Genomic DNA, 18,091 nt, shown 5'->3' with positions numbered 1-18,091 from the left:
GAAAAGCTACAAGAAGACCACTGCTTACCTAACTAAAGATAAAATATCGTAATAGAAAGCTCGCTATACAGTTTAGTTAACCATTTAGAACAATGGCTTGCCTCATCATTCGGCTAGCAGCCATCTTGGCCATTTCTTCCCTATTCCAAACTGGCATCTTATCTCTTACAGAACAAAAAGAATTGGCCTTTCAAAATTGGACATACTGGATCTCAATCATTTGCCGGGGTAGAGTTGGGATTGCCCCCATAGGCATTACTATTGGCCAAACCCGTAGATATCGAAGGGTTTGGCCAACAGTCTAATCAAATTAGTATGGAGGCATTTACTTAAGAACGCCAAATGTTGTATTCTAATGCAGCATCTCTCCCCCTTCTCCCTACTTTAAATTTTGATCTCCTAGCTTGAGTTATGGACTTGGAGCTCTTCCTGGGGTGGAGACTGGTGGACATAGACATATCCATGGCTACACTCTTGCTTTTGTCTTCTTTGCTTTCCTAAGGGTAAAAGTGTCCCAAAGTTGATAATGGAGCAAATCTCCTCCTGCTCCAGGTTGATTTTTATTGTCACTTTTTATTGGACCCAATCCATCTTCATGTGACTATTTACCTTGACTTCCTGCTGACTCTGTTAGCCAGCATCTGACCACCGCCTTTAAGTGTATTTGCCAGCCCATGAGCTTTCACCGCAAGTCCAACCCCTGATGATCGCAAACTGAGAATTATGATTAAGTTAAAAAAGTAAGACAATAGGCTTGTCAGACTACATCTCAGTCACAGCCAGCACCGATCTATGAGGACATTTTTTGGCACAAAGATCAAAGCTTTATTTATCCTTAAATTCAATACATCCATGATATTTAACCCTTGGTACACAGTTATTAAATTTTTGTATTTTTTTAATAAAAAAAAACATTTACTATCTATCTGCATGTTTCCTCCCACTGGTTTTATTTTTGCAACAATTTCCTTCTCTATTCCAGTAATTGGTCAACTCAACATATTCTTAAACCTCAGTTTCATTGTTTCTTGCACAGAGAGATTATCGGAAACAGACATCAAGATCAACCACAGCCTCATTGGGAATGACTCTTGCTCACTGAGCCTGTTGTGCACTGTGGACAAACGAGATGTGACTGTAACATGGAGTCAAGTACACAGAGGTCCTATCAATGTGATTCAAGGTGTCCTGTATGTACTTCCCAGTGATGTGAACGTCACCTATATCTGCACCGCACGTAACCCGGTCAGTAACATCTCCAAGACTGTAATCCCTGGGGATTACTGTAAGAAAGGTAATGATTTAAACAAAGTGGGGACATGCTTAAAAACCAATATGTGTAGATAAATATTACAAATAAATATAATTTCCCATACTCTCATGACACCCATACTCCTATCTTTTACCTGCCACCTGCACTATTGGTGCTGGACCTTATTTTCTTCAAAGCCGTTTTACAGATGAGGGAAACAGAAAACAAGAAACAAAAACCTACCCCCACTTCAGATATATGTCGCCATTTCAAGTATAAACAAAACCACTCCCAAACCATAAGTCTTGGCATCTTTGCTGCTAGAGATGAATTAGACTTGACAGCAGGCAGTAGAAAGCATGTTAAACAGAAGGATAACACTTGGTAGCTGGCACTCTACAGTGAAGTTTTGAGAGTAATTAATCACGTTGTTTTTCAACTATAATCAAGAGATCAGAACAGGCAGTTCTTGGTAATTGAAGCAGTGTTGATTGGTGACACAACTGCAGGTACAGTGATTTACAAAGAGTTTTGGTCACTGTCTCCTATTAGTAATAATAATATTTAATTAGCGCCAACATATTCTGCAATACTGTACAATAAGCAGACACGTGTACAGACAACAAAAACAATACAAGGTAACACACATTTCACTAGTTACAGGAGGAGTGAGGGTCCGGCTGCTCACAAGCTACAATCTATAAGGAATTAGGGGGGACACAATAGGTAGAACGTGCCGTCATTTACGGTCCCGCCATCACAATATGGGTTTTCATATAAAGCTGCAGGATCCGGTCATCAGCCAGGAACTGTCTGAGTGCAGTTACTGTGTGTTATTGGGGGCATGGAAGGTGTGGAGACAGATGAATAGGAGGGAGCAGATTATGAATGACATTTCAGGGGGAACATTGGAGAGTTAGGTTAGTGAGTTGAGGTGATAGGCTTCTTTAAAGAGCAGTGTTTTTAAAGCACACTTTAAAACATGGGGACTAGGTATTATTCGGATCCTCTGGGGTAGTGCATTCCAGAACACTGGCGCAGCACGAGAGAGGTCTTGGAGCCAAGTTTTGGATTATGGAGGATGTTAACTATGTTACTATGGCGAACTCAGTCGGGGGGTTCAAGAGAGGCCTGGATGTCTTCCTGGAGCAGAACAATATTGTATCATACAATTAGGTTCTGTAGAAGGACGTAGATCTGGGGATTTATTATGATGGAATATAGGCTGAACTGGATGGACAAATGTCTTTTTTCGGCCTTACTAACTATGTTACTATGTTACTATGTTAGTCTTAGATCTGTTGTGGAGCAGAGATGATGGGTAGGGAGATAGACAGATGAGGGAGGAGATATAGGGTGGTGCAGAACTGTGGAGAGCTTTGTGGTTGAGAGAGATGAGTTTATATTGTATTCTGTAGTGGATGGGCAACCAGTGTAATGACTGGCACAAGGTGGAGGCATCGGTGAAGTGGCTGGACAGAAATACAACACTGGCTGCCGCATTCAAGATGGATTGGAGAGGAGAGCGCTTGGTTAGAGGGAGAGCAATCAGAAGAGAGTTGCAGTAGGCCAGATGAGAATGAATAAGAGCTACAGTAAGAGTTCTTGCAGTTTCAAAGGGGAGAAAAGGTCAGATTCTGGAGATGTTTTAGGATGCAGGTCACAGGAGCGAGTGATCGGGTATAGGGAATAAAAGAAAGTTCTGTGTCCAATATAACCCTCAGACTGTAAGAATGCCTCTTGTGAGTGATGATTGAACCACCCAAGTTAATGGCAATATCAGGCATAGGTAGGTTACCAGAGGGAGGAATCATAAGAAGTTCAGTTTTGGAGAGATTCAGTATCAGATAGGAGGACCAATCACTGGTGTTTTGTAGTAATGCAGGGGTAATGTCAGGAGACGATTTGTATAATTGGGTGTCATCAGCACAGAGATGGTACCAGAAACCAAATCTACTGATAGTTTGTCCAATAGGGGCGGTATACAAGGAGAAGAGGAGGGGGCCTAGGACTGATCCTTGAGGAACAACGTTAGTAAGGGGAAGATGAGAGGAGGAGGAGCCAGCAAAAGATACAGTGAAGGAGCGGTCAGAGAGGTAGGAGAAGAACCAGGAGAGAGCGGTGTCCTTGAGGCCGCTAGAGCAGAGCATAGTGAGGACATTTATGCACATATTTATAGAGAAGGAAACATCGTGGAATCTCCTATCAATAGAGTATATTCTTACAGACCCTGTAGATGCTTCAGAACTAACCACGTAAGGTGACCATGCACTCAGCCATTAGAGCAGCGTGCTTTAGAGTCTGGCTGTATTACGGCAGCCACGTATGTTTTAATCTGAAACACTGCTGCATTTCCCACAATACATGCTTTGAAAAGTCAGCTGTGCAACATGCATTTCGAATGACTAGTCCAAAGAAGATCAACAGAGTCTTCATCCTGACCTAATCTACTTAACTGACGGGTCTCTTTCTATGTACATAAATAAGGTGAGACTTATCAGTCTAGTTGTGTGGTGCAGGGAGGAGACACTGGAAACTGGGCTTGGACTAGTCAGCCAAAACATATACTCCTGGGGCAGTTTTTTTAAGCCATTTCTGACATCAGACATACTATCCCGTTCATGTGCCTTGGGCCCATATGCCCATGGCATGGACGGGAGAGTATATCACAGGCGATCAGCCGCGCTCATGGGGCCAGGCCAGGTGTCACAGACCGCTCCCAGCACTTTAACCCCCGGAACACTGCGATCAAACATGATTGCAGCATTCCGGAGCCCCCGTGGACGCAGGGTCCCAATTGCTGCCATGGGACCCGATGTCGTCATGATGACATCGGGGTCTCCAGAGCTGAGAGACTTCCTGTCATGCGCAGTGTCAGTGTCGGTGGACAGAAGCTGCAGTGATGACATCTTCTGCAGCATGCAGATCTGCATGCTATAGAAGTGATCAGCCTGCAGAAAATGAGTGTCCCTGTTGTGAATTCTGTGGCCAAGCTCACTCCTGTGGTCATGAGTGGTACTGCGGCTGGTTCTGTCTATAAGCTTCCTTTGGTGGATGAGAGTGGTACTGCGGCTTCTGAGTTTCCTTCCTCAGGTGATGAGGTTAAGTCGTTAGGTGCTGCTCTATTTAACTCCACCTGGTGCTTTGATCCTGGCCTCCAGTCAATGTTCTAGTATTGGTCTTGCTTCCTCCTGGATCGTTCCTGTGGCCTCTCTATCCTGCATAAGCTAAGTTCTGCTTGTGTTATTTTTGTTTGCTATATTTTCTGTCCAGCTTGCTATATTGGTTTTTCTTGCTTGCTGGAAGCTCTGAGACGCAGAGGGAGAACCTCCGTACCGTTAGTCAGTGCGGAGGGTCTTTTTGCCCCTCTGCGTGGTTGTTTGTAGGTTTTTGTGTTGACCGCAAAGCTATCTTTCCTATCCTCGGTCTATTCAGTAAGTCGGGCCTCACTTTGCTAAATCTATTTAATCTCTGTGTTTGTATTTCATCTTTACTCACAGTTATTATATGTGGGGGGCTGCCTTTTCCTTTGGGGAATTTCTCTGAGGCAAGGTAGGCTTATTTTTCTATCTTCAGGGCTAGTTAGTTTCTCAGGCTGTGCCGAGTTGCATAGGGAGCGTTAGGCGCAATCCACGGCTACCTCTAGTGTGGTGTGTTAGGATTAGGGATTGCGGTCAGCAGAGTTTCCACGTCTCAGAGCTCGTCCTATATTTTTGGTAAATGTCAGATCACCTTGTGTGCTCTGAACTTCAAGGTCCATTGTGGTTCTGAATTACCTGTTCATAACAGTACTGGAGGCCCAAAGTACTAATGCTTCTCAATAGAGGGAAAAGAGAAGTTCTGAGACCATTTTTTTTTCTTTGCACTGTGTTCTGTCTTTCTTTTCCCCTTTACATCAGGGTGGTTCAGAACACAGGTGTGGACATGGACATTCAGGGTCTGTCCTCTTTGATGGATAATCTCACTATAAGAGTACAGAACATTCAAGATTTAGTGGTTCAGAATCCTATGTTAGAACCTAAAATTCCTATTCCTGAGTTATTTTCTGGAGATAGAGCTAAGTTTTTGAATTTTAAAAATAATTGTAAACTGTTTCTGGCTTTGAAACCCCGCTCCTCTGGTGACCCAGTTCAACAAGTTAAAATCATTATTTCTTTATTACGTGGCGACCCTCAAGACTGGGCATTTTCCCTTGCGCCTGGAGATCCTGCATTATGTAATATTGATGCGTTTTTTCTGGCGCTCGGATTGCTGTACGACGAACCTAATTCAGTGAATCAGGCAGAGAAAAATTTGTTGTCTCTGTGTCAGGGTCAGGATGAGATAGAGATTTATTGTCAGAAGTTTAGAAAGTGGTCCGTGCTCACTCAATGGAATGAATGTGCGCTGACAGCTATTTTCAGAAAGGGTCTCTCTGAAGCCCTTAAGGATGTCATGGTGGGATTTCATATGCCTGCTGGTCTGAATGAGTCTATGTCTTTGGCCATTCAGATCGGTCGACGCTTGCGCGAGCGTAAATCTGTGCACCATTTGGCGGTATTAGCTGAGCATAAACCTGAGCCTATGCAGTGCGATAGGACTTTGACCAGAGCTGAAAGGCAAGAACACAGACGTCAGAATGGGCTGTGTTTCTGCTGTGATGATTCCACTCATGCTATCTCCGATTGTCCTAAGCGCACTAAGCGGTTCGCTAGGTCTGCCACCATTGGTACGGTACAGTCGAAATTTCTTTTGTCTGTTACTTTGATCTGCTCTTTGTCTTCCTATTCTGTCATGGCATTTGTGGATTCAGGCGCTGCCCTGAATTTGATGGACTTGGAGTTTGCTAGGCGCTGTGGGTTTGTCTTGGAGCCCTTGCAGTGACCTATTCCATTGAGAAGAATTGATGCTACGCCTTTGGCCAAGAATAAGCCTCAGTATTGGACCCAGCTGACCATGTGCATGGCTCCTGCGCACCAGGAGGATATTCGCTTTCTGGTGTTGCATAATCTGCATGATGTGGTCGTGTTGGGGTTGCCATGGCTACAAGTCCATAACCCAGTATTAGATTGGAAATCAATGTCTGTGTCCAGCTGGGGTTGTCAGGGGGTACATGGTGATGTTCCATTTCTGTCTATCTCATCATCCACCCCTTCTGAGGTCCCAGAGTTCTTGTCTGATTACCGGGATGTATTCGATGAGCCCAAGTCCAATGCCCTACCTCCGCATAGGGATTGTGATTGTGCTATCGATTTGATTCCTGGTAGTAAGTTTCCTAAGGGTCGACTGTTTAATTTATCTGTACCTGAGCACACCGCTATGCGGAGTTACGTGAAGGAGTCTTTGGAGAAGGGTCATATTCGCCCGTCATCGTCGCCATTGGGAGCGGGATTCTTTTTTGTGGCCAAGAAGGATGGTTCGCTGAGACCTTGTATTGATTACCGCCTTCTAAATAAAATTACGGTCAAATTTCAGTACCCCTTGCCGCTGCTGTCTGATTTGTTTGCTCGGATTAAGGGGGCTAGTTGGTTCACCAAGATAGATTTTCGTGGTGCGTATAATCTTGTGCGTATCAAACGGGGCGATGAATGGAAAACAGCATTTAATACGCCCGAAGGCCATTTTGAGTACCTGGTTATGCCATTCGGACTTTCTAATGCTCCATCAGTGTTTCAGTCCTTCATGAATGACATCTTCCGAGAGTACCTGGATAAATTCCTGATTGTATACTTGGATGATATTTTGGTCTTCTCGGATGATTGGGAGTCTCATGTGAAGCAGGTCAGAATGGTGTTCCAGGTCCTGCGTGCTAATTCTTTGTTTGTGAAGGGGTCAAAGTGTCTCTTTGGTGTTCAGAAGATTTCATTTTTGGGGTTCATTTTTTCTCCTTCTACTATCGAGATGGACCCTGTTAAAGTTCAGGCCATTTATGATTGGACTCAGCCAACATCTCTGAAGAGTCTGCAGAAGTTCCTGGGCTTTGCTAATTTTTATCGTCGCTTCATCGCTAATTTTTCTAGCATTGCTAAACCGTTGACTGATTTAACCAAGAAGGGTGCTGATGTGGTCAATTGGTCTTCTGCTGCTGTGGAAGCTTTTCAGGAGTTGAAGCGTCGTTTTTCTTCAGCCCCTGTGTTGTGCCAACCAGATGTTTCGCTTCCGTTCCAGGTTGAGGTTGATGCTTCCGAAATTGGAGCAGGGGCTGTTTTGTCGCAGAGAAGTTCTGATTGCTCGGTGATGAAACCATGCGCCTTCTTTTCCAGGAAATTTTCGCCTGCTGAGCGAAATTATGATGTTGGCAATCGAGAGTTGCTAGCCATGAAGTGGGCATTCGAGGAGTGGCGTCATTGGCTTGAAGGAGCTAAGCATCGCGTGGTGGTCTTGACTGATCACAAAAACTTGACTTATCTCGAGTCTGCCAAACGGTTGAATCCTAGACAGGCTCGTTGGTCGCTGTTTTTCTCCCGTTTTGACTTTGTGGTTACATACCTTCCGGGCTCTAAAAATGTGAAGGCGGATGCCCTGTCTAGGAGTTTTGTGCCCGATTCTCCGGGTTTGTATGAGCCGGCGGGTATTCTCAAAGAGGGGGTAATTTTGTCTGCCATCTCCCCTGATTTGCGGGTGCTGCAAAAATTTCAGGCTAATAGACCTGACCGTTGCCCAGCGGAGAAACTGTTTGTCCCTGATAGGTGGACGAGTAGAGTTATCTCTGAGGTTCATTGTTCGGTGTTGGCTGGTCATCCTGGAATCTTTGGTACCAGAGATTTGGTGGCTAGATCCTTTTGGTGGCCGTCTCTGTCGCGGGATGTGCGTTCTTTTGTGCAGTCCTGTGGGATTTGTGCTCGGGGTAAGCCCTGCTGTTCTCGTGCCAGTGGGTTGCTTTTGCCCTTGCCGGTCCCGAAGAGGCCTTGGACGCATATCTCTATGGATTTTATTTCGGATCTCCCCGTCTCTCAAAGAATGTCGGTCATTTGGGTGGTTTGTGATCGCTTCTCTAAGATGGTGCATTTGGTGCCCTTGTCTAAATTGCCTTCCTCCTCTGATTTGGTGCCATTGTTTTTTCAGCATGTGGTTCGTTTACATGGCATTCCAGAGAACATCGTTTCTGACAGAGGTTCCCAGTTTGTTTCGAGGTTTTGGCGAGCCTTTTGTGCTAGGATGGGCATTGATTTGTCTTTTTCCTCGGCTTTCCATCCTCAGACAAATGGCCAGACTGAACGAACCAATCAGACCTTGGAAACATACCTGAGATGTTTTGTTTCTGCTGATCAGGATGATTGGGTGTCCTTTTTGCCTTTGGCTGAGTTCGCCCTTAATAATCGGGCCAGCTCGGCTACTTTGGTTTCGCCGTTTTTCTGCAATTCTGGGTTCCACCCTCGTTTCTCTTCAGGGCAGGTTGAGTCTTCGGACTGTCCTGGTGTAGATACTGTGGTGGATAGGTTGCAGCAGATTTGGACTCATGTAGTGGACAATCTGACTTTGTCCCAGGAGAAGGCTCAAACGTTTCGCTAACCGCAGTCGCTGTGTGGGTCCCCGACTTCGTGTTGGGGATTTGGTTTGGTTGTCATCTCGTTATATTCCTATGAAGGTTTCCTCTCCTAAATTTAAGCCTCGTTTCATTGGTCCATATAGGATTTCTGAGGTTCTTAATCCTGTGTCTTTTCGTTTGACTCTTCCGGCTTCTTTTTCCATCCATAACGTGTTCCATAGGTCATTGTTGCGGAGATACGTGGCACCTGTGGTTCCATCTATTGATCCTCCTGCTCCGGTTTTGGTTGAAGGGGAATTGGAGTATATTGTGGAGAAGATTTTGGATTCTCGTGTTTCGAGACGGAAACTCCAGTATCTGGTTAAGTGGAAAGGTTATGGTCAGGAAGATAATTCCTGGGTCTTTGCCTCTGATGTCCATGCTGCCGATCTGGTTCGTGCCTTTCATGTGGCTCATCCTGGTCGGCCTGGGGGCTCTGGTGAGGGTTCGGTGACCCCTCCTCAAGGGGGGGTACTGTTGTGAATTCTGTGGCCAAGCTCCCTCCTGTGGTCGTGAGTGGTACTGCGGCTGGTTCTGTCTATAAGCTTCCTTTGGTGGATGAGAGTGGTACTGCGGCTTCTGAGTTTCCTTCCTCAGGTGATGAGGTTAAGTCGTTAGGTGCTGCTCTATTTAACTCCACCTGGTGCTTTGATCCTGGCCTCCAGTCAATGTTCTAGTATTGGTCTTGCTTCCTCCTGGATCGTTCCTGTGGCCTCTCTATCCTGCATAAGCTAAGTTCTGCTTGTGTTATTTTTGTTTGCTATATTTTCTGTCCAGCTTGCTATATTGGTTTTTCTTGCTTGCTGGAAGCTCTGAGACGCAGAGGGAGCACCTCCGTACCGTTAGTCGGTGCGGAGGGTCTTTTTGCCCCTCTGCGTGGTTGTTTGTAGGTTTTTGTGTTGACCGCAAAGCTATCTTTCCTATCCTCGGTCTATTCAGTAAGTCGGGCCTCACTTTGCTAAATCTATTTAATCTCTGTGTTTGTATTTCATCTTTACTCACAGTTATTATATGTGGGGGGCTGCCTTTTCCTTTGGGGAATTTCTCTGAGGCAAGGTAGGCTTATTTTTCTATCTTCAGGGCTAATTAGTTTCTCAGGCTGTGCCGAGTTGCATAGGGAGCGTTAGGCGCAATCCACGGCTACCTCTAGTGTGGTGTGTTAGGATTAGGGATTGCGGTCAGCAGAGTTTCCATGTCTCAGAGCTCGTCCTATATTTTTGGTAAATGTCAGATCACCTTGTGTGCTCTGAACTTCAAGGTCCATTGTGGTTCTGAATTACCTGTTCATAACATGTCCCATAGTGGGACAAAGTGTAAAAATATGAATGAAATAAAAATAAAATGTTTTTAATAATTGTAAAATATTTTAAATAATAATAAAAAATAATAATGAAAAAATCAATATTTTTTCCATCTATAAATAAATATTTTAATTTAAAAAAAATCCTAACAATAATAGTCACATATTTGGTAATGCTGCGTCCGTAACAACCTGTCCTATAAAACTGTCCCACTAGTTAACCCCTTTAGTGAACGCTATTAAAAAAAAGACATGCCAAAAATGCTTTATCATCATGCCGCTGAACATAAAGTGGAATAACATGCAATCAAAAAGACGGATATAAATAACCATGGTACCGCTGAAAATGTCATCTTGTCCAGCAAAAAACAAACTGTCATACAGCATCATCAGCGAAAAAATAAAAAAGCTATAGCTCTTAGAATAAAGGGATAATAATTATTTTTTATATAAAATAGTTCTTATTGTATAAAAGTGTCAAAACATAAAAAAATATAAATGAGGTATCGCTGTAATCGTACTGACCCGAAGAATAAAACTGCCTTATCAATTTTACCACACACGGAACGGTGTATACGCCTCCCCAAAAGAAATTCATGAATTGCTGGTTTTTGTTAATTCTGCCTCCCAAAAATGGGAATAAAAAGCGATCAAAAAATATCATGTGCCCGAAAAAGGTACCAATAAAAGCATCAACTCGTCCTGCAAAAAACAAGACCTCACATGGCTCCGTGGGCAAAAATGTGGAAAAATTATAGCTCTCAAAATGTGGTAACGCAAAAAATATTTTTTGCAATAAAAAGCGTCTTTTAGTGTGTGACAGCTGCCAAATCTAAAAATCCGCTATATATAGTAAATCAAACCTCCCTTTATCACCCCCTTAGTTAGGGAAAAATAATAAATAAAAAAATGTAACGGTATTTATTTCGATTTTCACATTAGGGTTAGGATTGGGTTGGGGTTAGTGTTAGGGCTGGGGTTAGGGTTAGGGTTGGAGTTAGAATTGTGGGGTTTCCACTGTTTAGGCACATCAGGGGCTCTCCAAACGTGACATGGCATCCGATCTCAATTCCAGCCAATTTTGCATTAAAAAGTCAAATGGCGCTCCTTCCCTTCCGAGCTCTGCCATGCGCCCAAACAGTGGTTTACCCCCACATATGGGGTATCAGCGTACTCAGGACAAATTGCAAACAACTTTTGGGGTCCAATTTCTCCTGTTACCTTTGGGAAAATAAAATGTCTGTAGCCTGTGATTGAGATACACGATCGGCATAAGGACAATATACACAAATCAATAAAAAACATTTTCAGGAATAATTTCAAAATTATTTCATTTTGATATTTATGATAAATTTTGCTTAAGTATTTTGGGGATCTTCACTAACAATGCAAATGTCTACATGGAAAGCTGGAATTGATAGAAAGTAACATGTGCGATGTTATATCTTTCTTGCCAGATCCCAAAGTACCAGTTAAAAAATCAGAATTACCATGGATCCTTGGAAGCGCTTTCACCGCCTGTGTGATAATTGTTCTTTTTGTAATTTACAAAAAACTCGCAAAAGGTAATAATAAAAATACAGAATACAAGAGACAATAAAGTAGCAGACAAACATCATGTATCATTTTCATTGTACCCCAGTGTCATTATCCTGTACCCCAGTGTCATTATCCTGTACCCCAAGTGTCAGTGTCATTATCCTGTACCCCAAGTGTCAGTGTCATTATCCTGTACCCCAAGGGTGAGTGTCGTTATCCTGTACCCCAAGTGTCAGTGTCGTTATCCTGTACCCCAAGTGTCAGTGTCATTATCCTGCACCCCAAGTGTCAGTGTCATTATCCTGTACCCCAAGGGTTAGTGTCATTATCATGTACCCCAAGTGTCAGTGTCGTTATCCTGTACCCCAAGTGTCAGTGTCATTATCCTGTACCCCAAGTGTCAGTGCCATCATCCTGTATCCCAAGTGTCAGTGTCATTATCCTGTACCCCAAGGGAAGGGTCAGCACCATTATCCTGTACCCCAAGTGTCAGTATTATCCTGTACCCCAAGTGTCAGTGTCATTATCCTATACCCAGAGTGTCAGTGTCATTACTTGTACCCCAAGTGTCAGTGTCATTATCCTGTACCCCAGTGTCATTATCCTGTACCCCAAGTGTCAGTGTCATTATCCTGTACCCCAAGTGTTAGTGTCATTACCCTGTACCCCAGTGTCATTATCCTGTACCCCAAGTGTCAGTGTCATTATCCTTGACCCCGAGTGTCAGTGTCATTATCCTGTACCCCAAGTGTCAGTGCCATTATCCTGTACCCCAAGTGTCAGTGCCATTATCCTGTACCCCAAGTGTCAGTGTCATTATCCTGTACCCTAAGTGTCAGTGCCATTATCTTGTACCCCAGTGACAGTGTCATTATCCTGTACCCCAAGTGTCAGTGTCATTATCCTGTACCCCAAGTGTCAGTGTCATTATCCTGTACCCCAAGTGTCAGTGTCATTATCCTGTACCCCAAGTGTCAGTGTCATTATCCTGTACCCCAAGTGTCAGTGTCATTATCCTGTACCCCAAGTGTCAGTGTCATTATCCTGTACCCGAAGTGTCAGTGTCATTATCCTGTACCCCAAGTGTCAGTGTCATTATCCTGTACCCCAGGTGTCAGTGTCATTATCCTGTACCCCAAGTGTCAGTGTCATTATCCTGTACCCCAAGTGTCTGTGCCATTATCCTGTATTCCAAGTGTCAGTGTCATTATCCTGTACCCCAAGTGTCAGTGTCATTATCCTGCACCCCAAGTGTCAGTGTCATTATCCTGTTCCCCAAGTGTCAGAGTCATTATCCTGTGATCCAAGGGAGAGTCTGTGCCATTATCCTGTACCCCAAGTGTCAGTGCCATTATCCTGTACCCCAAGTGTTATTATTCTGAACCCCACGTGTCAGTGTCATTATCCTGCACCCCAAGTGTTATTATTCTGAACCCCAAGTGTCAGTGCCATTATCCTGTACCCCAAGTGTCAGTGTCATTATCCTGCACCCCAAGTGTTATTATTCTGAACCCCAAGTGTCAGTGCCATTATCCTGTACCCCAAGTGTCAGTGCCGTTATCCTGTACCCCAAGTGTTATTATTCTGAACCCCAAGTGTCAGTGTCATTATCCTGTACCCCAAGTGTCAGTGTCATTATCCTGTACCCCAAGTGTTATCATTCTGAACCCCAAGTGTCAGTGTCATTATCCTGTACCCCAAGTGTTATTATTCTGAACCCCAAGTGTCAGTGCCATTATCCTGTACCCCAAGTGTCAGTGCCATTATCCTGTACCCCAAGTGTTATTATTCTGAACCCCAAGTGTCAGTGTCATTATCCTGTACCCCAAGTGTCAGTGCCATTATCCTGTACCCCAAGTGTCAGTGTCATTATCCTGTACCCCAAGTGTCAGTGTCATTATCCTGTACCCCAAGTGTGAGTGTTATTATTCTGAACCCCAAGTCTCAGTGTCATTATCCTGTACCCCAAGTGTCAGTGTCATCATCCTGTACCCCAAGTGTCAGTGTCATTATCCTGTACCCCAAGTGTCAGTGTCATTATCCTGTACCCCAAGTCTGTGTCATTATCCTGTACCCCAAGTGTCAGTGTCATTATCCTGTACCCCAAGTGTCAGTGTCATTATCCTGTACCCCAAGTCTCAGTGTCATTATCCTGTACCCCAAGTGTCAGTGTCATTATCATGTACCCCAAGTGTCAGTGTCATTATCCTGTACCCCCAGTGTCAGTGTCATTATCCTGTACCCCAAGTGTCAGTGTCATTATCCTGTACCCCAAGTTTCAGTGTCATTATCCTGTACCCCAAGTGTCAGTGTCATTATCCTGTACCCCAAGTGTCAGTGTCGTCATCCTGTACCCCAAGTCTCAGTGTCATTATCCTGTACCCCAAGTGTCAGTGTCATTATCCTGTACCCCAAGTGTCAGTGTCATTATCCTGTACCCCCAGTGTCAGTGTCATTATCCTGTACCCCAAGTGTCAGTGTCATTATCCTGTACCCCAAGTGTCAGTGTCATTATCCTGTACCCCAAGTGTCAGAGCCATTATCCTGTACCCCCAGTGTCAGTGTCATTATCCTGTACCCCAAGTGTCAGTGTCATTATCCTGTACTCCAAGTGTCAGGGTCATTATCCTGTACCCCAAGTATCAGTGTCATTATCCTGTACCCCAAGTATCAGTGTCATTATCCTGTACCCCAAGTGTCAGTGCCATTATCCTGTACCCCAAGTGTTATTATTCTGAACCCCAAGTGTCATTGTCATTATCCTGTACCCCAAGTGTCAGTGCCATTATCCTGTACCCCAAGTGTCAGTGTCATTATCCTGTACCCCAATTGTCAGTGTCATTATCCTGTACCCCAAGTGTGAGTGTTATTATTCTGAACCCCAAGTCTCAGTGTCATTATCCTGTACCCCAAGTGTTATTATTCTGAACCCCAAGTGTCATTGTCATTATCCTGTACCCCAAGTGTCAGTGCAATTATCCTGTACCCCAAGTGTCAGTGTCATTATCCTGTACCCCAAGTGTCAGTGTCATTATCCTGTACCCCAAGTGTGAGTGTTATTATTCTAAACCCCAAGTGTCAGTGTCATTATCCTGTACCCCAGGTGTCAGTGTCATTATCCTGCACCCCAAGTGTCAGTGTCATTATCCTGTACACCAAGTGTCAGTGTCATTATCCTGTACCCCAAGTGTCAGTGTCATTATCCTGTACCCCAAGTGTCAGTGTCATTATCCTGCACCCCAAGTGTCAGTGTCATTATCCTGTACACCAAGTGTCAGTGTCATTATCCTGTACCCCAAGTGTCAGTGTCATTATCCTGTACCCCCAGTGTCAGTGTCATTATCCTGTACCCCAAGTGTCAGTGTCATTATCCTGTACCCCAAGTGTCAGTGTCATTATCCTGTACCCCAAGTGTCAGTGCCATTATCCTGTACCCCAAGTGTCAGTGTCATTATCCTGTACCCCAAGTGTCAGTGTCATTATCCTGTACCCCAAGTGTGAGTGTTATTATTCTGAACCCCAAGTCTCAGTGTCATTATCCTGTACCCCAAGTGTTATTATTCTGAACCCCAAGTGTCATTGTCATTATCCTGTACCCCAAGTGTCAGTGCCATTATCCTGTACCCCAAGTGTCAGTGTCATTATCCTGTACCCCAAGTGTTATTATTCTGAACCCCAAGTGTCAGTGTCATTATCCTGTACCCCAAGTGTCAGTGCCATTATCCTGTACCCCAAGTGTCAGTGTCATTATCCTGTACCCCAAGTGTCAGTGTCATTATCCTGTACCCCAAGTGTAAGTGTTATTATTCTAAACCCCAAGTGTCAGTGTCATTATCCTGCACCCCAGGTGTCAGTGTCATTATCCTGCACCCCAAGTGTCAGTGTCATTATCCTGTACACCAAGTGTCAGTGTCATTATCCTGTACCCCAAGTGTCAGTGTCATTATCCTGTACACCAAGTGTCAGTGTCATTATCCTGTACCCCAAGTGTCAGTGTCATTATCCTGCACCCCAAGTGTCAGTGCCATTATCCTGTACCCCAAGTGTCAGTGTCATTATCCTGTACCCCCAGTGTCAGTGTCATTATCCTGTACCCCAAGTGTCAGTGTCATTATCCTGTACCCCAAGTGTCAGTGTCATTATCCTGTACCCCAAGTGTCAGTGTCATTATCCTGTACCCCAAGTGTCAGTGCCATTATCCTGTACCCCCAGTGTCAGTGTCATTATCCTGTACCCCAAGTGTCAGTGTCATTATCCTGTACTCCAAGTGTCAGGGTCATTATCCTGTACCCCAAGTGTCAGTGTCATTATCCTGTACCCCAAGTGTCAGTGTCATTATCCTGTACTCCAAGTGTCAGTGTCGTCATCCTGTACCCCAAGTGTCAGTGCCATTATCCTGTACCGCAAGTGTCAGTGCCATTATCCTGTACCCCAAGTGTCAGTGTCATCATCCTGTACCCCAAGTGTCAGTGTCATCATCCTGTAACCCAAGTGTCAGTGTCATCATCCTGTACCCCAAGTATCAGTGTCATTATCCTGTACCCCAAGTGTCAGTGTCATTATCCTGTACCCCAAGTGTCAGTGCCATTATCCTGTACTCCAAGTGTCATTATCCTGCACCCCAAGTGTCAGTGTCATTATCCTGCACCCCAAGTGTCAGTGTCATTATCCTGTACCCAAAGTGTCAGTGTCATTATCCTGTACCCCAAGTGTCAGTGTCATTATCCTGTACCCCAAGTGTCAGTGTCATTATCCTGTACCCCAAGTGTCAGTGTCATTATCCTGTACCCCAAGTGTCAGTGTCATTATCCTGTACCCCCAGTGTCAGTGTCATTATCCTGTACCCCAAGTGTTATTATTCTGAACCCCAAGTGTCAGTGTCATTATCCTGTACCCCAAGTGCCAATGCCATCATCCTGTACCCCAAGTGTTATTATTCTGAACCCCAAGTGTCAGTGTCATTATCCTGTACCCCAAGTGTCAGTGTCATTATCCTGTACCCCAAGTGTCTGTGCCATTATCCTGTACCCCAAGTGTCAGTGTCATTATCATGCAACCCAAGTGTCAGTGTCATTATCCTGCACCCCAAGTGTCAGTGTCATTATCCTGTACCCCAAGTGTCAGTGTCATTATCCTATAATCCAAGTGAGTGTCTGTGCCATTATCCTGTACCCCAAGTGTCAGTGTCATTATCCTGTACCCCATGTGTTATCATTCTGAACCCCAAGTGTCAGTGTCATTATCCTGTACCCCAAGTGTCAGTGTCATTATCCTGTACCCCAAGTGTCAGTGTCATTATCCTGTACCCCACGTATCAGTGTCATTATCCTGTACCCCAAGTGTCTGTGCCATTATCCTGTACCCCAAGTGTCAGTGTCATTATCATGCACCCCAAGTGTCAGTGTCATTATCCTGCACCCCAAGTGTCAGTGTCATTATCCTGTACCCCAAGTGTCAGTGTCATTATCCTATAATCCAAGTGAGTGTCTGTGCCATTATCCTGTACCCCAAGTGTCAGTGTCATTATCCTGTACCCCAAGTGTTATCATTCTGAACCCCAAGTGTCAGTGTCATTATCCTGTACCCCAAGTGTCAGTGTCATTATCCTGTACCCCAAGTGTCAGTGTCATTATCCTGTACTCCAAGTGTCAGTGCCATTATCCTGTACCCCAAGTGTCAGTGCCATTATCCTGTACCCCAAGTGTCAGTGTCATTATCCTGTACCCCAAGTGTCAGTGCCATTATCCTGTAGCCCAAGTGTTATTATTCTGAACCCCAAGTGTCAGTGCCATTATCCTGTACCCCAAGTGTCAGTGTCATTATCCTGTACCCCAAGTGTTATTATTCTGAACCCCAAGTGTCAGTACCATTATCCTGTTCCCCAAGTGTCAGTGCCATTATCCTGTACCCCAAGTGTCAGTGCCATTATCCTGTACCCCAAGTGTCAGTGCCATTATCCTGTACCCAAAGTGTTATTATTTTGTACCCCAAGTGTCAGTGTCATTATCCTGCACCCCAAGTGTCAGTGTCATTATCCTGTACCCCAGGTGTCAGTGTCATTATCCTGTACCCCAAGTGTCAGTGTCATTATCCTGTACCCCAAGTGTCAGTGCCATTATCCTGTAGCCCAAGTGTTATTATTCTGAACCCCAAGTGTCAGTATCATTATCCTGTACCCCAAGTGTCAGTGTCATTATCCTGTACCCCAAGTGTTATTATTCTGAACCCCAAGTGTCAGTGCCATTATCCTGTTCCCCAAGTGTCAGTGCCATTATCCTGTACCCCAAGTGTTATTATTTTGTACCCCAAGTGTCAGTGTCATTATCCTGTACCTCAAGTGTCATTATCCTGCACCCCAAGTGTCAGTGTCATTATCCTGTACCCCAGGTGTCAGTGTCATTATCCTGTACCCCAAGTGTCAGTGCCATTATCCTGTACCCCAAGTGTCAGTGTCTTTATCCTGTACCCCAAGTGTCTGTGCCATTATCCTGTA

General features: G+C 44.6%; 1 protein-coding gene across 2 annotated transcripts in view; it reads left to right on the top strand.

Moving 5' to 3' along the window:
* Window positions 1-18,091, top strand: part of LOC138638298 (SLAM family member 9-like) — a 107,397-nt gene that overhangs the window by 37,901 nt on the left and 51,405 nt on the right. The window contains exons 3-4 of one of the 2 annotated variants that reach the window (XM_069727505.1): window positions 1,037-1,294; window positions 11,517-11,624. In XM_069727505.1, the coding sequence (XP_069583606.1) occupies window positions 1,037-1,294; window positions 11,517-11,624 (366 nt within the window). The remainder of the gene's footprint in view (window positions 1-1,036; window positions 1,295-11,516; window positions 11,625-18,091) is intronic. The other variant, XM_069727514.1, reaches the window with a different exon arrangement.

This window comes from Ranitomeya imitator, chromosome 1, assembly GCF_032444005.1.
Source record: "Ranitomeya imitator isolate aRanImi1 chromosome 1, aRanImi1.pri, whole genome shotgun sequence".
Taxonomy (NCBI): Eukaryota; Metazoa; Chordata; class Amphibia; order Anura; family Dendrobatidae; genus Ranitomeya; species Ranitomeya imitator.
This window is presented reverse-complemented; position numbering and strand designations above follow the sequence as displayed.